Genomic DNA, 21,550 nt, shown 5'->3' with positions numbered 1-21,550 from the left:
GATTTTTTCCCCTCATTTTGTCTGTCATAGTTGAAGTGTACCTATGATGAAAATTACAGGCCTCTCTCATCTTTTTAAGTGGGAGAACTTGCACAATTGGTGGCTGACTAAATACTTTTTTGCCCCACTGTACATACATACATACATACGACAGACAGGTCTAGGCTGCTAGTAGAGGGACCTTAAGGGTCAGGGAGGGGTGAGATAGGTAGTAGAAGGTAGGGACGAGACATGCCACATGCCAGGTGCAGCAGAGAAAAAAGTGTAATAACTTTGCTAGCTTTCGGGGGAAAATAACCCTCACCCCCCCCTCCCTTTGCCTCCTCTAGCCCAACAGCGGCTACAGTGTTCATATGAAAACCCCAAGCCAAGCATAACTAACCTGCCCCTGACCCAGACACCCTACTCAGCACCCACAACCACACACATAGACATAGACACAGACACACGCGAGTATATGTGTATACACGCTTTAGTCAAGATAGTCACTGACTTTTGAGAGTGCCCTTTCAGAGAGCACACACAACAAAGAGCAGTGTGTGTGTGTGTGTGTGTGTGTGTGTGTGTGTGTGTGTGTGTGTGTGTGTGTGTGTGTGTGTGTGTGTGTGTGTGCGCGAGCACACGCGTGTGTTTCATCTTTCATTCAGGGGCCTCCACTGGCTCTCTGGCGGGCCTCTAGAATGTTCTGTCCCTCTCTAGAGCATTGAGGGCTGCTCTGGGAACCCACACACACCAGGGAGAGAAGACACGAGGTGACATCATGACAGGCAGTCAGAGTAATCTCATAACTACACTACTAGGGGGTAGTCCAACCAGGCAACCAGGCCAGTCAGAGACAGACACCCAATCCCCCAGAGTCATCCCGGACACATTTATTGACATAACCATTTCTCAATGTCCCCCATGATAGTCACATCACTCACTGTCTGTCCCCCATGCTCTACAGTAACAGTTACAGAGAGCCACATGTACTGAGGGTATCACTACTGAATTAACTATGCATGAGGGGTGTCAATAAAGGGAATTAGAAGATGTGACAGACATACAGCATAGGAAATAGCTCTTAGTAAAAGAGGTTACAGTTGGAGCAGACTGAGTACAATATGTACTTCTCTCCAGCAGTACAGAGCTGGGGGAATATAAAACTGTGTCTGGGACACTAATGAAAACCAGTTCCTTCAGTTGGGTTGGCAGTTGGTCCACGGGGGCACGCACACACACACACATACATACATGCGCACACACGCAGGGTTGGTGAGTAATGGATTACATGTAATTACGTTAGCAGTAAAATGATTACTTAAAAATGCAGAAAGGATGTTTGCGCCAAAAATGATTTGACATTCAAATCAGCATAAAAAAGGCTTCATTTTTTGTTTGTTCCGCCTGAGGGAGTCTGACCACAAATCAAAGACCACTATGATGACACACCAAATGCATTTGATGGATTGCGGGAGAAGAGCAGGAATAGGCTTTTGTAGGCTATAGTCCAAGCTATGTCTTCCAATGGTGCGACTGTTGTCGGCATCCAAAAATGATTCAACTTGAATAAACGCTTGGAGGTAAGGACATTTTACATTTTCATTTGAGTCATTTAGCAGAGGCTCTTTTTTAGTTTGTTTTTTTGTTTAAATGTTTGGAGGACAAAAAATGTACTTTGTTTTTACAGCTTTTCTACAGACAACACTTTTTTTCTACTTTGCGGAGGCTCTTATCCAGAGCAACTTACAGAAATAAGCCTTGTTCAAGGGCACATAGACAGCATTTTCAGCTAGTCCGCTCGGGGATTTGAACCAGCTACTTTCCAGTTACGAGCCCAATACCCTTAACCACGAGGCTACCTGCCGCACAACAGCAGCGGCGTAGCCTATGGGCGATACAGAAATCACTTTGATGTGAATCACACTGCTGCTCTCTCGTTTAGCTATTTGCGCCTTACGGGTTGTGGTTGTTGTGGATGGCTGTTCACAAATGTATATGTGTATTTTAAAGAAGCTTACACTGCCTATCAATCATTGGTTTCGTGACCAGGGTGTATTCATTAGGGAAAACGTTTACCGTTTAAGAACCAAAACAGAGCAAATCGAAAGTTTCTATTGGACAAATTCAGGTAGGACCCACCTCGTTTCGTTCAGTTTGCTTCAGTTTAAGAAACGGCCATTCTGTTGCAAAATGTAATGAATATGCCCCCAGTAGACAGCCAGTAAGCTTATAAAATGCGCTCTTGCAACAGCTGCACAGTGCGGATCCCAGCCTATGGCGTAAAAGTTTGAGAGAGTTCCTCCCTTCCTCCATACAGTCAACGAGTTTCATTTAAGAAGACCGCGAGTGGGGCTTTTATTGCTCAATCGAATTTGTGCAATAACAACAAAAATGTCCAAACTTGCGCAAATGATTGAGGCATCAGTGTCAACAACAGAAATAGTAGGCCTATAGCAAACGCAGCATACGGCACATATTTGTCACATGCAAAAATCTCTTTTTGGTAGTGCTCAAAGCATTTTTCCCCCCAACTCAAAGCAGTGAGCCCAATCGGTCCTCCATGACAACAAAATCATAAACAACAGAGTAGGGTAATTAGTCCTTCGTTTGTTGGTTACGGGCAGGTAAAAAACATTTAGCTAATCTATATTTTCAAGTCTTAAATTAATTGGAATGACTGGAAATCACAGTTTTTTTTAAATGTAAAGAGGTAGCCTAATCGTATTATTATATGTAGTAGAAAGCAATGGGTTAGAAGAAGCCTACATAACCAACCCATAAAGCAAATGCAACATCCATTTATGGCCAGTTATCTAAACTCTAACATTGATTCATCCTGCAATAGATGTCATTCAATTGGTAATATTCATTTTTGTCTTCTTCTAATGCCTCTTAAGCAGATTGACGTTTATTGGGATGATGAGTCTTGTCCTTGAGGCAGAACTGAGTGATTTACGCCAGATGGGCCAGCTCAAGTCAAAATTAGCTATATTGTAAAAATGTATGAAAACAAAAATGAGCTTTTTGGTCTTAATTTAAGAATACGGTAAGGCATTAGGGTTAGCAGTGTGGTTAAGGTTAGGGTTAAGTTTAAAATCAGATTTTATGACTTTGTGGCTGTGCTAGCTAGTTACCACTCTGCACAGCTGCCTCCAGAACAAGATTCATGACGAAAAACACTAACCTGCACTAATCTAAAAGTAACTGTAAGTAATCCGATTACATTACTGAGTTTGGGAAATAAATGTTACTGATTACAATTGTGGACAGGTAACTAGTAACTGTAACAGATTACATTTGGAAAGTAACCTACCCAGCCATGCGCCACACACACACACACGCCACACACACACGCACACGGTGAGCCAGCCAGGCAGCCCAGGAGACAGAGCTCCTCTCCTCTTCCCTGTGGGGTGAGCCATCTCCACCAGTGAGAGAGAGCCAGGGGCGGACCTGCCTGCCTAACTCTCCTCCCCTCCTCCTCCTTTCTTTCCTCTCCTGTCCTCCTCTCCTCCCTCCACCCTCTCCTTGCAGGTGCACACACACTGCGTTCTCTCTCTCTCTCTCTCTCTCTCTCTCTCTCTCTCTCTCTCTCTCTCTCTCTCTCTCTCACTCTCACTCTCACTCTCTCTCTCTCTCTCTCTCTCTCTCTCTCTCTCTCTCACAGCACACAGGGGAAAGAGCCAGGAAGCCACAGGAGGAAGAGAGCAGAATTGGGGCCAAGTGAAAATGAAAGCCCTGGCTAGCTAGCAACCTCCAGCCCCCTCCCCTTCCTGGACCTGTCTGTGTGTGTGTGTGTGTGTGTATTCATCCCCACTTTATCATTAACAGATTCATTTAACATCCGACTGGCTGAAAGATCTGTCCTGCACCCTTCACCCTCAGTCGAGCCCCCCTCTATGACACACACAACAGCTCGATCAGAGCCAGTTCCAAAGAGCACATTATGCAGCTTGCATAGGACACAGGGTCAGCCTCAGGCACAAGTGTGTGTGTGTGTGTGTGTGTGTGTGTGTGTGTGTGTGTGTGTGTGGCAGCTGTTTGGTCCAGAAGCAGGAGCATGTTAATAACCAGAGTGTCGGGCGCCAGCAGAGTGGTATGAACACTGCCGCCCCACAGCAACCCTTCACACACGCACCACACACACACACACACACACACACACACACACACACACACACACACACACACACACACACACACACACACACACACACACACACACACACACACACACACACACACACACACACACACCTCAGTGAGATGTAGATGACCGTCTGAGGACTTTAAGTAAAACCATAAATAAGTCAAATCATAATTGACAAGTAAAAAAGTAAAATAAACAAACATTTGAACCAGTGTGCAAAAGTGCAAAGTTACAGAATAGAAAATTGAATAAAAGTAGCAGAACAAAGTACAATCCAATACAAACTTCATTATTTATTTTTTGGGGAGGGTGTAAGCCCCAGAGAGTGTAAGCGGAGCAGACACACACACACACACACACACACACACACACACACACACACACACACACACACACACACACACACACACACACACACACACACACACACACACACACACACACACACACACACACACACACACACACACACACACACACACACACACACACACACACACCTCCCACAGAGGGACAAAGACCCTCAGGAATGAACACACACACACAGTGTATACATCAGTCTGTCTTTTAAGCTGTTCAACACATGTAGTCCTGCAGACTCAGTCCACACAGCCAGCCTGCCAGCCAACCAGCCTACCCCCGGGCCCCTCAATCCTGTCACACATACATAAGCCCTCATTCCAGTCCTGTCCAGTCGCAGTCGGCACTTTGCTTCACACACACACACATGGACCCACATACACACAGCCACAGACGGAAGCACAAACGCACAAAAGGGACACGGGCCAACTGACAAGAAAAGAAAGAAAGGGGAGGAGGACTGAGAGAAAAAAAGAAAGAAAGAAAAAAAGAAAGAAAGAAAGAAAGGAGAAAAAAAAAGAAAGAAAGCTGGTGCTGGGTCTTACTGTCTTCCTCTGGTGGGGTCTGTGTGAGCTGCATTAGTCCTGTCAGCTGTCTGTTCCTTTCCCTTTCTCTGTGTGTCTGTCCTTCAGTCCCTCTCCTCTCTCTCTCTCTCTGTTCTATCTCTCTTTCCTCCTCTGTCAGACTGGCGCTGCGAAACAAGCCCTGATCCTAAAATCAGACAGCTAGCTAATCTCTGAATGGAGACCTGGCTCAGCCAATCAGAGCACAGCAGGGGGGTAGGGGTGGACCCTGAGAGAGGGGGGGGGGGGGGGGGGGGGGGAGCAGCAGAGAGAGAAAGAGAGAGCAAGAGAGACATAGAGAGAGAGAGAGAGAGTTACACCCTCAGAGTATATAAATTATGTCAGGGACATGTTGAGGAAGAGAAAGAGAGAAAGAGAGAGAGGGTCAGGGAGAATGAGAGAGGGTCAGGAAGAGAAAGAGCACACAGAGCGTGTAAAGCCTCACTAAACCAGACACACACTCTTACACACACAAACACGGGATGTGACAAATGGACCATTTAAAAAAAAGTTTAAACAGCTCTTTTTTTCCATTAAAACTATAAGAAAGATGCATAAAATGTTCCCTTTCAGATGGTTAAGCATTGCACCTGTACTACTATTACTGAACCTCAATTACACCTCGCAAAGTATTTCCATACAGGACTTTGCTGCTGTCGCTTGCCTTCCTTCCTTCCTTCGCTTGCCTTCCTTCCTTTTTGCAACAGTTAACGACGATGACGTAGTGGTCGAGAGTTGATTCCAAAGTAATTGATTCCTCGACTCTTTGCACGTTGACTACCGTCACCGAAGCGAGGGCTAAGATTCGATTCTGCCAGGAATCGACTCCTAAGATTCAGTATTTTTGGAAACACATCTTTCATAGCGAGCTAGCGAGGGACGGAGAGAGAGGGAAGAGGCACAGTACAGGCAGGTCGGCCACCAGGCAGACAGTCAGAACTGTTTTCTAGGCCTGTATCTCGCAATGGAATGCAGCATCTCGCAATTTCTTGGCTTGCAATGTCTCGGGAACTTTAAAAAAGCAGGACCTACCATCAGTGAATAGGCTAGGATATTCTACACGCAACAGACCGAAGACTGAACCCACTAACATCGTTAACGAAGAGAAAGAGCAGGGGTGTAATCATTAGTCCCAAACAGTTGCGAAACGGATCGTTTCTATTGGACAAATTCAGGTAGGTCCCTCCCCGTTTCATTCCATTTGCTTCCGTTTAACAAACGTTTTGCATCATAACCGGTGTAATGAATGCTCCCCCAGGCGAGCCAGTCCGAGGGGGAGAGAGAGGAGAGCGCAGGCAGAAAAAAAACATGGTGCGCATCTTGGTAATCTGTCTTGCATGCAAATTCACCTAAAGTTCCCCTCTTCCTCTCTTGTTTTATTTCAATCACACAACTTTCCACAGACCTTTATAGCCTGTCATCCTGTTAGGCCAAAACGCGGAAAATAATGTTTTGTGATCGGTTTGGGATTTTTCCTAAAGTTAAGGATCCCAATTTCATATTTTAAGACACACACACACACACACACACACACACACACACACACACACACACACACACACACACACACACACACACACACACACACACACACACACACACACACACACACACACACACACACACTGTGGCCAAAGCTGTGTCTGAATGGGAAAAGACAGGCTTATTCTGCTCTCAGCCCAGTTTCCACAAGTCAGGCCTGACCAAGCTGAACACTTCGAACTCTAGCACTATTTATACATGTGAGGAGAGAAAGGGAGAGCGAAACAGAGTCAGAGAAACAGAAGGAGAATAGAGTGAAAGAAAGAGATTTGAGAGGGAGAGAGAGAGAGAGAGATGGGAGAAAAATGTTTATACTTAACAGATGTGTGTGTTCTGGGGCTCTTCCCAGCCTAACATGTGTCCAACATGAATCTCAGAATAGAATAGAAGGCAGAAAGAGAGAGAGAAAAAGAGAGGGGGGATTGGGAAGAGAGGGCAAGTTGCCTTGTATGCTTAGACACATTATGAATCCTTAGCTCTGCTTCATCTCTCCACGACAGACAGAATGAGAGAGAAAGGTTGTGCCTACATTGTGTTCAGATCTGGCTGATCACTTCAGGATGTGGTCGGGGACGCATTGGGTGCCGATTTCTGAAAGCAACCAGGCGACCGAAAGCGCATACAGTGGCAGACGCCATCAGTACTCCTCCCACAAGTCTCCAGAAAATGTGCGTTTTGGGTCCGAGAGGCACCTTTTCATTATAACATTGGAGGAAATACGTTCCTAGCGTGTGAGGAACGTGTTTGCTGGCCTCATAAATGTTAGCCAGCTAGCTAGTATTTCGAATAATTTTTTTTTGGGGGGGGGGGGCTAGAGTTATGCTAACCCGTTTGCAATCCCTTTAACGTCGCTTGCTAGCTTGCTGGCTAGCTACAGAAGTTAGCTTGCTGGCTAGCTACAGAAGTTAGCTTGCTGGCTAGCTACAGAAGTTAGCTGGCTAGTTAGCTACAGTAGTTAGCTACCGCCATCAGTTGTTGTGTTGTTATTATTATATTTAGCCTATTCCACCGTTTGTAGAATGCATACTGGCAATTGAATACAGTGCGGGAAAGGGGAGATCAAAAACACTGTTGACACTATCTACATTTAAAAGTAGGTGCTGATGCATGACACGTTCGGAATTCCATGATCATAAATCTAGGATCAGAATACTAAAGCTGCATGAACTGTCAAGTTAGACATGGCCAAAGAGAGAGACAGAGAATAAAGAGTAAGATAATAGTACTTCTTGCGGAAGAGAAAGTGTGTTTTTAATGTGCAGAGGAAGAATCAACACAACCAACCCAGTCTGTCTGTCTGTCTGTCGTGCCTCACTACTGTCAGTGACTTATGTCATTGCCCCATATAGCATCATTCTAGCAGCAGGGGACAGAAATGTACTGGTGATTTTCCATCCAATGAAGAAGCTACCCAATTCTAGTGCTACCCTGCAAACCCACACCCCATCACTGCACCTTACACACACACACACACACACACACACACACACACACACACACACACACACACACACACACACACACACACACACACACACACACACACACACACAATGGGAGGGGAGTAGTCGTGTTGCCGTTGGGAACCGAGGTCAGCCCTCCCCTGGGGCAGCACTCCACCTGTGCTAATCACCCACGGCAACGGACACAAAGACACACACACACAGACGGAGCTGGCCCCCGGCGTTACATCCTAACTGTCACAGAGCCTCTCACATTTCAATTCCACTGTAAGAAATATATTAATGAACATCTGCACAACGCTCATCCCTTCTCTGTCTCTCTCTCTATCTCCACCCCCGGTGTCTCTCTTGCCATCTCTCTATTTCTCTTTCTCTGCTGGGCCCAGGGTTTAGACCCCTAGGATCCCACAAAGTCAACCCCACGCCGAAATAACATCTAAAAACAGGAGTGCATAAGAAGAGAGAAAAGCCCGGACAGGCAACCAAAAACATTGCGTATGTGTTCTGTAGGGGCCGAGCCGAGCTGTGAGCTGGCACTGAGTGGAAGACAAGATTAATATGCGGTCTGATCACACACCGGTGAGCTCATACCCCCTGGAGAGAGGAGAGGAGGAGTGGAGAAGAAGAGCGGGGCTATTTTCTTCCACCTCCCCTAGACACACCGCCGCTATACGCCACTCTATACGCCTGCCGCCTGCCTGCGGTGACGCAGCCAGGGTCCTTTCCGATAGCCCAGGAGACGTTACATAGAAGCCAAACACACCACGCAGTGCATCTTTCCCTTTTGAAACCTACTGTTTATACAAGGCTACTGGTTGTTTCATTCAATGGCTCCACTGACACTCCCTGGCTCAATGGAACAAGCTTGCTAACATAGGTGATCATATACTACGACTGATGTTGGTTGTTACCACTCTGCAGCAACACCAACACACATAAAACACAAACGTCAACCATTGACAGATTAATCACAGCAGGAGATGGTGATTATGTTTCCAACACCAGGGTCACGTTTAGACATTGTTGTTTTGAAACAGATCTGGCAACGTGATTAGTGTGACATTCTGGCTGTTTGCCAACTGGCTCATACATCTGGGTTGACATGCAGAAGATGCACAGCGTAACTATCCCCATTATACATGCACGGTAGTATTACTGTTATCTTTTCATAGATTTGAACATACATTGAAGAGCCTACCCAGTGTGCATACAACATGACAAAGACCTTTTTTTCTGGTTGGAACGTCATATAACCAGATCACAACTAGATGAAAACGTCTTTTTCATGATGTCCAGGGTGGGAAATTAACTTTTTGGTCCACCAGCCACTGTGGTAGATTTTTTTAAATCTACCAGCCACTCACATTTTTTTACCAGTCCAATTTTGTTTTCTTTATAACTAACCCAAAAAAATTACAGCAACAAAAAAATAAAAGTATGCTTTTTAATGTTTCAAAAACAAGAAATGTAATCGTAGTAAGAAGTATTGGAGTATATTGATTCATTTAATTAGTGACCTGTGTCTTTAACCAATGTATGTTAAAATAAATCATTTAGATACAATAATAAAAACAGATAAATAGTTTCGCAACTGAACATCAACAAAGTGCCTATCCTGCTCCAAAATGCTGAGTGATTTGGCCTATTTATTATTATAGTTCAGGGCTCTATGCTGACATTTTTTACAAGGAGTACATGATGTGCTCCTAAGTAGAAATGCAGAAACACACAAATAAATCTAGGAGAACAATGACTAAAAGTTCATGAATAAAAGTTTTTGGTAGCAATCCATGCTCGATCAAGTGCATACATTAAGGGAGACAAAAAATGTCAGCTAGCCCTTTAAGGGACGGGCCGTTACCGTGGTAATTTAGGCACTCGCTTGGTTGTGATGGGAAAAAAATCTTGACTGAGATGTCTTCCTAACAGCAGACAGTTGCAGCAAACTTAAACTAACATCATTGAAAAACAACCGAGCATGTTTACAAAACGATGTAACTGGCCAAGAAACACGAGGACAAAGTTCCACTTTAGTCGATTTTCTTGTAAATTCGACCAACCAATAAATCCAAAATGTGGGTTTAGGATTTTTTTTTATTATTATCCCTAAATGCTCTGTGTCACCACCCGACAACGTGGCTTGTGAAAATATACATTCCTACCCGCCAATGACAAAATCTACCCGTATTTGGAGGGTTTTCATTTCCAACCCGTATTACGTATTTTTTACATCTTGAAAAATACATCTTATTTTGGTTGAAATCTGATTGAACTACTGAACAGTTATCTAAATTCTACTCAGTCTATATAAACATGTACATAGTGTTAACGAGCCATACACCAATTGGATATAAGACACTAGAACCATTACAAGCATTACAATTGGAGTAATGTTATTTTTTTCAGCAGGGTTTGCATGATTCAACTTAGCACAGCTGGCAGAGCGCACCAAAGCGGGTTAAGGTCCCATGACATACTGTACCCAGTCAACATGCTGGGCTCAGGCCTATTCCGTTTGAGACTCTGGGCATGGACTCGGACTCGGACGGCTTCATGCAGGCCGAGCTCTTCCCAAGTCCGTCAGAATCATATTATACTACGGGCTCCGCCTAATGGTACTCGGGTCAAGTCCATTTCAGCTTATCCTCAGGTCATACGTCATTACCACGCAAAAATTTGTGATAGTCTCTGTGGTCTTATAGCTATCAGAGATGGTCCCTAATTTAGAGAATCTCAGATGCTATAAATGCTTTGGATTTTTACTACAGACTACGGGAATGTTTTTCGTAGTTGCAAAGTTGTAAAGTGCACATTCACTTCCATAACATTTGTTCCAGGCTACCAGCATGTAAGATAAACATACACAATAATACAGGATATACTTACAAAGAGTCACTGTCGTTAAAATGAGGTTAAACTGCAGTGCAATGAAATAATGTTTTATTACTTAATGATATCTGGTAGCATTCTGTGTGTGTTGGCGTCAAATGTTAATCTTTTGTCTGTGTAATTGCACTGTTTATTGAGCAGGCCATTTTCTTCTGTTCCACTGAATGCTATTTTGCTGTTCTATTATGACTAAGAACATTTGTTTTCAGAATGTAACAAATAACACTTAGGCCTACTGTGTCAAGAAAAAGTATGTGAACCCTTTGGAATGACCTGGATTTCTGCATAAATTGGTCACCATATTTGATCTGATCTTCATCAACAATAAGCAAACACAGTGTGCTTAAACTAATAACACACAAATGATTGTGTTTCTCTTCTCTATATTGAATACATCATTTACACATTCACAGTGTAGGTTGGAAAAAGTATGTGAACCCCTAGACTAACAACTTCTCCAATAGCTAATTTGAGTCAGTAGTCAGCTAACCTGGAGTCCAATCAATGAGACGAAATTGGAGATGGTTGTTTGGTTAGAGCTGCCTTGCCCTATAAAAAACACTCACAAAATGTGAGTTTGCTATTCACAAGAAGCATTGCCTGATGGGAACCATGCCTCCAACAAAAGAGATCTCAGAAGACCTAAGATTAAGAATTGTTGACTTGCATAAAGCTGGAAAGGGTTACAAAAGTATCTCTAAAAGCCTTGATGTCCATCAGTCCACGGTAAGACAAATTGTCTTTAAATCGAGAAAGTTCAGCACTGTTGCTACTCTCATTAGGAGTGGCCGCCCTGCAAAGATGACTGCAAGAGCACAGCGCAGACTACTCAACGAGGTTAAGAAGAATCCTAGAGTGTCAGCTAAAGACTTACAGAAATCTCTGTTGACGAGTCTACGATATGTAAAACACTAAACAAGAATGGTGTTCATGGGAGGACACCACAGAAGAAGTGACTGCTGTCCAAAAAAAAAACATTGCTGCACGTCTGACGTTTGCAAAAGTGCACCTGGATGTTCCACAGCGCTACTGGCAAAATATTCTGTGGACAGATGAAACTACAGTTGAGTTGTTTGGGAAGGAACACACAACACTATGTGTGGCGAAAAAAAGGCACAGCACATCAACATCAAAACCTCATCCCAACTGTCATGTATGGTGGAGGGAGCATCATGGTTTGGGGCTGCTTAGCTGCCTCAGGGCCTGGACAGCTTGCTATCATCGACAGGAAATGAATTCCCAAGTTTATCAAGACATTTTGCAGGAGAATGTTAGGCTATCTGTCCGCCAATTGAAGCTCAACAGAAGTTGGGTGATGCAACAGGACAACGACCCAAAACACAGAAGTAAATTAACAACAGAATAGCCAACAGAAGACAATACGCCTTCTGGAGTGGCCCAGTCAGAGTCCTGACCTCAACTCAATTGAAATGCTGTGGCAAGACCTCAAGAGAGCAGTTCACACCAGACATTCCAAGAATATTGCTGAACTGAAACAGTTTTGTAAATGGGAATGGTCCAAAATTCCTCCTGACCGTTGTGCAGGTCTGATCCGCAACTACAGAAAACGTTTGGTTGAGGTTATTGCTGCCAAAAAGGGTGAACCAGTTAATAAATCCAAGGGTTCACATATTTTTCCTGCACTTTGAATGTTTACACGGTGTGTTCAATAAAGACATGAAAATGTCTAATTGTTTATGTGTTATTAGTTTAAGCAGACTGTGCTTGTCTATTGCTGTGACCTAGACCAATTTATGCAGAAATCCAGATATTTCCAAAGGGTTCACATACTTTTTCTTGCCACTGTATGTCTTTTAGTTCAATATTCTACTGCAATCCACCAGGATTTACAAAACCCTATTTTTTATCCCATTTAATTCCATCAATAGTTAATCAAATTATTGTACCTGAATTTAACCCTGAAAATATTACAATTATATTTTCCCCTAATTGTTTTAAGCAATTAACTTTTTACTCCAATGGGCTAACTCAGGGTCACACAGAGTGTTTCTTGGTAGTCTTAAAACAAATCTACTTTGAAACAAAAGTATACACCTTACACACATGGTTATGGGCTTAAAAAAAGAAGACACCTGTAACATGTCAGATATAGAGTTTAAATGTCCTCAATTTTGAATTTGCATACCAATAATACAGTTTATATACATCCCAGAAGACTGAAATGTAACAAAACTGTTTGACATAGAAACACCAGATTTTCAGCATAAAAAATTTAAAAAAAGAATTATGAAATTATGAAAAATATTAATACAATTCAACCCATGAGGCCACTAGAGGGCGATTTGGTCATTTGACTGCAGGAAAGGGGTATACCATAATAGTGCACTAATTTACTTTTAATTTCAGTAGCTAAATAAGGAGGTAGGCATATCAGTTCAGTTCCAACTAAAACTTGGATTGGAATCTGTGCCTCGCGTGCAGAAATAAATCTCTGTGCGCAAGCAACCTGCTTGCTCGAGCCGTCACATGCCCGGTAGGCTACACAACAACACAGCTGGAAAACAAAGACAGTTTCTCAAAATGTACACAAAAAAAATCAAAAAGATTTGACCACTAATTGGTAGTCCCTGTTCTCCTGCATTCATGTTTAACTTTTGTAAGTAATGCAGCGGTTTGTTGGGGAGAAAAACATCAACTAAAGTTTTGTTAGCTGGCTAACGTTAGCGCTGTGGCTAATCCTCCGTGGACATGGTAAGTTTTCATTTTTTACCTGTCGTAGCTAGCTAGCTAAAGTTTACATTTTGATATCTGTTTAGTTAATGACAGCAAATGTGTGTTTGTGTAAGAGAGAGCGAGAGATGATCACAACTTTAGAAAACATTGTCATGTCAACATGTTTCTTGATTCATCAGGGATCCATGTATTTTTGTGTATTTTGTATTTGACAATACGATACATTTTGCATATACCCCTCAACACCCATTCTAACGTTACACCTCAACTGTCTTTTTCAATTCTTGATTCTCTTTTTTGTAGGAATCTTCTAGATTGGATGGAAGGATGGAAGAGGGAACAAAGGGAAGGAGTACAGTAGTTATCCAGCCTGTAAATAGCCTACGTTTTGCTGTATCTCTCTCTCCCTCCCCGTCTGTCTGCCTGACTGCCAGAATGCTGAGGGGCAACATAGTCAATGTACTTGCTAGGCTAAGTCTAACTTACTGAAGACCTTAAGGCCTTCTGTAGTAGCTAGGTTACTGATCATACTGGTTCATATTGATTTGTCTCTGTCTTTACAGTTCCTGAAACATGTCAATAACCTGATGCACGGCCTCTACAGCAGTCCTTGGCCACCTACTTCGTTACCAGTGATCAATTCTGCCACATCCCAGCTAAAGAAGGAAAGGAAAGAGATTTTCCAATTACTCCAATTTCTAACAATGTTTGTTGCAGGAATGATATGACATACAAACATAACTTTAGAAAAACATCATATTTTATTGTCTCTCTATACATTCCTCAATTTTTGCATTTGCCTTTCTTTTTTGAAGACTGCCAAGCTGTCCTCAATTTTGGGAACTTCTGTCTGGGACAACGTCCTCAGGATTATGGAGTGGTGTGTTTATAAAATGTTGTTTGAATATTACAACATGCATTAGGATTAAGCAAAACTTTAACATTTAGAGGTGAGTAAAAAAAAATTGTCCAACTAGTCAAATTTTTGATATCCTCTTTCTTAAAAATGTTTGAGATTTAGTTAATGTCCCACTTCAATATGAAGGGACAGAGGAGAAAACATGCCTTTGCTACCACTCGTGTGCTCCATTGTAATTGGTAAGTAAATGTGAGCAGTTGAGACATTTGGCATAGACAATGAGACATTTTTTTGTAGATTCTGACTGTTAAATATATCTTACTGTGCGTTACTGTTCTGTCGTGTCCTGCATGCCCACATTATGCCAATCATTAATTTATTTTCTTCTCTTTTTAAGCTTACAGTTAAGTGCAATGAAAAGCCAGGAAACTCAAGGGGTTGAAGTTCTTAAATATGCCCGTTGACGTCGGGGTGGATGAGGACGCAAAGTATGTATATGAGCAAGTTGCTCTTTTTTTATTTTTTTTAAAGACATCTAAGCTATAACTGCCACAAACTTTTTCAACTAGGACCACACAGTTTCTTCAGGAATGTGGTTCTTTTAAAATCTCAGATTGTTAATGTTGTAATGCGCTGATTCTTTTCACTGCAGAGCTGACCCATCACACCACTCTTCAAGAGGGCCACTACGCACCAGATCGACTTCTGTGCTCAGTCGTTGATGAGGATCTTCCCCATTACACCACTAATTAATCATTAATACAAATTTTTAAAATGGGCCTTTATATACTCTGTCCCAGTCTTTCTATGCATGTAATGTCTTGGATTATGAAACAATCACTGTATGCAGATGTGCTAAAAACGTTCAATGTAAGAATATGCTGCAGATTTCAATCTTAACTGGTGGCTATGGAAACAAATATAAATGTAATGAACAATGTTTTGAATATACAACTTTTTCCTCTGCAATACTTTTTCCAGTAGGTAATAAGCTGTAGTCAGGTGGTCATTACCAGGTTATGATGAGGTCTTAACTACGATCAGTACATAATAAAGCTCATAATATAGTGGTCACAATTATGACCGACTGGTCTTATGTTGGTCAGAAGAATACATCATATTCTGGTTAGTAAAAATACTTTTTAAAAAACTGATGCCTTTTAAACCAGATTTTGCCCACTGGGTACTGACTCACTTGTTAGTTAATTTGACAGTAGCTTTGTAGCCTATACTGTAGGCTATGTCTTTTAGAGTAGGCCTATAGTTGAGTTGCATTGCAGAAGTGAAGCTGGACTATAGTCAGCTCGAGTCTATATATCTAAATGCCATCTTAAAACTGTCTCTCTATCGGTTCCCAGCCTATGTATGACCTCATAGTGAATGCGTGAAACCCTTGTGAATCGCAGAGCCATTGCATTGACAGCACATATAAATGGAAATGGGCTACACATAGGCTATAGGAGAATTGCCCCCCCCCCCCCCCCCCCCCCATTCACTCCACCACCGACATAAAGCCCCTTTTTCTAAAGCGATATCATCCCACTTGCCCCGGATGACAATGGAGAGGGTTGCTGTACACGCAGAACGGGATACTGTAACAGTCCACTTCAGAAGGTGCCAATATTCTAAAATCGTTCTATCAAGGGCATGGGACAGGGGGGAGAAAAAGCTACCGGCAAATGATATTCAGTGCAATTCAACAGCATCTCCTGCTCCATCCGCTGAGCGTCCTACATCTGCGGTATTAATTCAAGAAGAGGGGGAAGGGGGATGTGAGTCGAATGACACTTGCACAAAATACCAAGAAATGACTAAAATACATTTAAACATCTACATGACAGTCGGTCAGAATCATGCGCAGATATTATGCATGGCATCTGCGCCTGGAGCAACGTTGATATAGATTAAACAGAGGTTTTTTACTTCGTTGACTTGTAACGCAATCTTTTCAGATCTCTTTCCCCTCCCCCACAACCTATGCTTCACTGGACTGAACACCTTGAACTATTTTGGAAAACCAGGATATTATATTGATGGTAAAACACGGTAAAGTAGAGTTTAGGTATGAACGACATGAATAAATATTGAATAGACTGTTATAAACGAACAAAGCAAACTGACAAAAGTGATGGCCTTCGTGCTAAATGAATGAATGAATGACTAAAGAAAAACGAAGGTATAAGCAGCCGACTAAATAACTATACTGAGTTAATCCATTTGTATCATAGCGACAAATAAAGTTCATTGATTCAATGAATAATGTCCATATGCGCGTGAAATGTTTATTAAAACGGAAGGGATTATTGCAGGATACACAGTAGCCTGTATCAATCTGCTGTTCATGTGATGTCACTCCGATATACTCGTAATTTATTTTTTTACAAAATTGTTACAAACTAAACAACGCATCTGATACATTATTTCTTTTAAAATAGATGCTAAAGGATCGTCATCCCCGTTGCACTTGCAACAGTAGCAAAACGACTGGACGTTGACAATGTAGCGATGTTACAGCGAATGGAGTAGAAAACTATAACGCACATTTCTGGATGCTTGTGCACTACTTGCCCATATGTAATAACTACTGCAAAATGAAACAACAACGAAGTTACCCACATGAATAGGCTCGCGATCTAGACAGGCAGGTTTTTCAGGCAACGCGTTCTTCTCAAAGTTTTCACCATTCAATCCACATGACAAATGTCCCCGCATCTACGAATATGATACATTACTCTACCACACAATGACTATCCAATAGTTTTAGTAGCCTACCTGGAGGTGGTTGGTCCATTTCAATGTAAAATATTAATTCTGTGGAATATGGCATCATCACGTCCCTCCAATCATTGTCTTCTTTTTCCGTAGTCCAAACTGTATTGTACATTGTCTTTACTTCACTTGCGAATGACACTTGTCCTTCTCCAAATGGATATAAAAAAAAAGGATCGCAGGTGAACAACGACAAAACGTATACAACACTTGACTGATTTGATACTGCTATGTACTGTATATAGGACAGCTCAAATAAAACAGTCTCTGCTGATCTGAATGCCTGCTTCAGACAATAAATACGACGAAATCTTCTCTAAAAGCACCAGGCTTCCCTGCTCAGACATACAACTTCACTGTTCCAAAGGCCTATAAAATGATCTAACAGTCCTACAGAGCTGAAAGTAGATACCAGCTCTACAATCCAGTCCGTTCTTCAGGGACTGAGCAGTAGTCTTCATTTTAAGAACACTGACGGCGCCTAGGGAACCGTTCACATCATCTCGGCGATACCACCTCAAGCGGACATATGGGTGACAGCCGTTTCTAATAATGACGCATCGAAAATGGGTTTGCGCTTTCTCTGCGCTATATTCACAGACAACATTGTTATAACATACGGACGATTGTATATGTATATGGACATATTTTTCTCTTCACTGGTTTATATATAATGTTAGTAATTTTCAAGTATCTAGTGGCATCATTTTACTGGCCCCCTTTCACACAAACACATTGGTATGTTCCCATCTACTTTCCAGAGGCTAAGAACTAGGCAGTACGCAGACTCCAGTGTTGGGAACCAATAGGAAATGACTTTACTTCAACTCTGTTGCTGGAGTTATGAGTTTACATTTTTTGCAACCTTGTGTACCTTCCTGGCCAATGAACAATGTCAGGGATGCGGGAAGTGAATTGCTGATTGGACCAAACAGTTACTATAAAAGGGACAAATGGATGCAGACCACAAAAGAAGAGAAAAGTGACAGTAAAATGTCTAGTAATTGTTTTCTGAGCACGACCACAACTCATGGCCAAGACACAAAACACACACTATGTTATACATATGTTATAACATGGGGGGGGGGGGGGGGGGGGGGGGGGGGCAGAGTGGCATGTGTTTGTGTGTGTGTGAGGGGGAATTCCCCCAGCTCCACACCCCAGATGGCTCATGCCGGACACACAGCCCCTCTGTGTCAAGTGTGTCAAAGTGTTTTAATTGACACTGTCTCTATCTGTGGTGGGGTGGTGCCACAAAAGGCCAGGCTGGACAGGTGAAAGGGTAACAATGACACAGGAACTGCCTCTCCCCTGCATGGTAATCCACAGGAGATAGAGTCTAATCTGCTGTGTTTTATCTATGCATCAGGACGGGGTCCCTCTGAATCTCATGAATAATAGACGGGAGAGGCATCACGCCGGCATTTGCATACTGTATTTATAATAATCATCAGCAGCAGTATGAATAAATGTGTGTGTGTGTGTGTGTGTGTGTGTGTGTGTGTGTGTGTGTGTGTGTGTGTGTGTGTGTGTGTGTGTGTAAACTACCCCTCCTTCACCTCCTCCCTTCCACACCAAATTTTTCTGAGATCATTTGTTAGGAGTGTCAGTCAGGGATGTGTATTTGCCATCCTGTGATTCTGGTTTCTCTCAAGCATCTGCTACACAGGTGGTGTGTGTGTGTGTGTGTGTGTGTGTGTGTGTGTGTGTGTGTGTGTGTGTGTGTGTGTGTGTGTGTGTGTGTGTGTAACCACAGATGACCTCTGGGACTCAGGTGTTGGTTTTGTTACTTCTGTAGCCATAGAAACGCAGCAGCGCCTAGTGAAGCGCTGTAATGTGATGATGCAGCATCTAATAAGAGAGTTATTCCAAAAGGTCTTAAATAAAGGTATGTTTTAATCAACAATTTAAAACGTAGGCCTTCTTTAGGACTAAAGAGTTCAGTAAACACGTTTCAATCTCGTCTTGACATATCAGTGGTTGCACAGCAGCTGTGTCTGAAATACAACATCTACGCAAGACTGGAACTCTTCTAACCTTTTAACGTAATCATTTAAATAAATGTATCTGTTTTTCCGGTTTTGTACAATAAAAGCTAAAATGCCAAAAAAGGGAGGTCCAGACTGACAGAGATGAACTGGGTGCCTATGGGACCAAATCACATTTAGAAACTTTTTCTATCTGTGTGTGTGTGTGTGTGTGTGTGTGTGTGTGTGTGTGTGTGTGTGTGTGTGTGTGTGTTAGCAGATTTTCAGCCCTGATTTTTACGCATGGTTTCATGGCCCCTGTCTCAGTGTGCATGTGCTGCAACAGATCAGTGTTACAGAAAGACAAACTCCAGTTAGGTACAGTAGCTCTGCCTGTCAAAGTCCCCAGCGTATGTCGTCAACAGTGATTCCACTGCTCGGTGCGAGTGTGTGTGTACAGTGTATGTGCGTTGTGATAAAACACAGTAGATTGCGCATTTGTGCGGCTCAAAGCCATGGGGCAGGCATAAGAAGCCGTGAGAGAGATTCTAATCTGCCTGGCTGCAGTGCAAAGCCAAGCTAACCAATGCCAAATCCCCCCAAAAATGTACAAAAAAAGGGCAGACTTTTAAATTGGGTTGTTGAAGTTTGAAAGGTACATGATTGCCTTGAGGATTTGGAAACCGCTCCATGAATGGAGATGGAGGGGGGGAAGCGTTTTCACTGCACACTGATGTGACCGCAGTCTGCTTGCCACATGACACATTTTCTGACGGTGCTATTTCTGTGCTGATTATCCATTGCCCTTAGCGCTTTCATATTTTGTCTGCAACTGTAATAAGTAGAGTGGAAAGTGCAATTTAACTGTGGACACGAATAGGCTGTTCCATAGTCCCGCGCTAAACATAGACCTTTATAGAGTAGGGGAGCCAGAGCACACACAGAAAGGGAACTGTTGCATAAGACGCTGTGGCGGTCATGCATATATTATGTCTGAAAGTTGTGATAATATTACAGTGTCCAAATCCAAAGGCAGGAATGATTGTGCTTCCTGTTCCCTTTCCCTCCACTGTAGGGGTTTGATGATTATCTCTTTATTTTTTTACAGACATCATTAGATTCTCTCCCTCTCTCTCTCTCTCTCTCTGTTTCTGTCTCCCTCTGCAGTAATATACAATATTATATAAAATAGTTACATAAGCCATACAGGATTCAGGGTTACCTAATGGTGTGTGTTTGCGTGTGTGTATGTGCGTGTATGCCTGTACGGCCCATTTGTGTGTACCGTATGTCAGAGCAGCAGCAGCAACAGCGTCCATGGGCTGCTAGCTGCAGGGAACATGTGGAGAGGGCCATCCTCCCTGTATGTACACTGAGTGTACAAAACATTAGGAACACCTTCCTAATTTTGAGTTGTTACCCCACTCCCCGTTTCTCTTCCCTCCACTCCCTTTTGCCCTTAGAACAGCCCCAATTCGTCGGGGCTTAGACACTACAAGGTGTCGAAAGTGTTCCACAGGGATGCTGGCCCACGTTGACTCCAATGATTCCCCCAGTTGTGTCAAGTTGGCTAGATGTCCTTTGGGTGGTGGACCACTCTTGATACACACAGGAAACTGTTGAGTGTGAAAAACCCAGCAGTGTTGCAGTTCTTGGCACACTCAAACCGGTGCGCCTGGCACCTAGTACCATACCCTGTTCAAAGGCACTTAAATATGTTGTCTTGCCAATTCACCCTCTGAATGGCAGACATACACAATCCATGTCTCAATTGTCTCAAGGCTTAAAAATCCTTCTTTAACCTGTCTCTTCCCCTTCATCTGCACTGATTGAATTGGATTTAACAGGTGACATCAATAAGGGATCCTAGCTATCACCTGGATTCACCTTGGTCAGTCTGTGTCATGGATAGAGCAGGTGTTCCTAATGTTTAATACAGTCAGTGTATATGGTGAAGAAGCACTCTCCGTATGGATCCACATCACTCTATTGGACATAAAACACTATATATACACTATGTGTATATAATGTCCTCTCTGGAGAACCACAGAAGCGTATGAACAAACTAAAACATGAGTGTCAATCTGACTCTGACATCATCATGCATGTTGAGTCTGTCTCGTCAGATATCTGTCTCAGCAAAGGCCATGAACCCCCCTGCAGAATCTTTCAGACCTACAATATGGGACAGTGGGTTCAAATACAGTCCAAGCGGATTCTGATTAAGAATAGAGGAAGTCGTAATGTTTATGACCTAGAATATGATATTTCAAAGGATCCCTAAGAGTCTATTGACGCACCCGTGTGTCAAT

The 21,550-nt window shown here is 42.8% G+C and overlaps 1 protein-coding gene and 1 long non-coding RNA gene across 3 annotated transcripts in view; one reads left to right on the top strand and one right to left on the bottom strand.

The window, feature by feature from the left end:
• The window catches only part of pik3r3b (phosphoinositide-3-kinase, regulatory subunit 3b (gamma)), a 37,260-nt gene extending 19,537 nt beyond the window's left edge, over positions 1–17,723 (bottom strand). The window contains exon 1 of one of the 2 annotated variants that reach the window (XM_038999718.1): positions 17,275–17,723. In XM_038999718.1, coding sequence (XP_038855646.1) covers positions 17,275–17,386 — 112 coding nt within the window. In that variant the 5' untranslated portion in view covers positions 17,387–17,723. Of the gene's footprint in view, positions 1–5,037; positions 5,191–17,274 lie in introns of those variants that run through there. The other variant, XM_038999719.1, reaches the window with a different exon arrangement.
• Positions 14,333–15,698, top strand: LOC120052672. Its single transcript, XR_005477395.1, has 3 exons — positions 14,333–14,593; positions 14,900–14,990; positions 15,155–15,698. It is a non-coding gene; the product is annotated as an uncharacterized LOC120052672 (long non-coding RNA).
• Positions 17,724–21,550: the final 3,827 nt, after the last annotated feature.

The sequence above is a fragment of the Salvelinus namaycush genome, chromosome 8 (genome assembly GCF_016432855.1).
Source record: "Salvelinus namaycush isolate Seneca chromosome 8, SaNama_1.0, whole genome shotgun sequence".
NCBI lineage: Eukaryota > Metazoa > Chordata > Actinopteri > Salmoniformes > Salmonidae > Salvelinus > Salvelinus namaycush.
The sequence above is the reverse complement of the archived record's forward strand: the minus strand, read 5'-3'. Positions and strand labels throughout refer to the sequence as shown.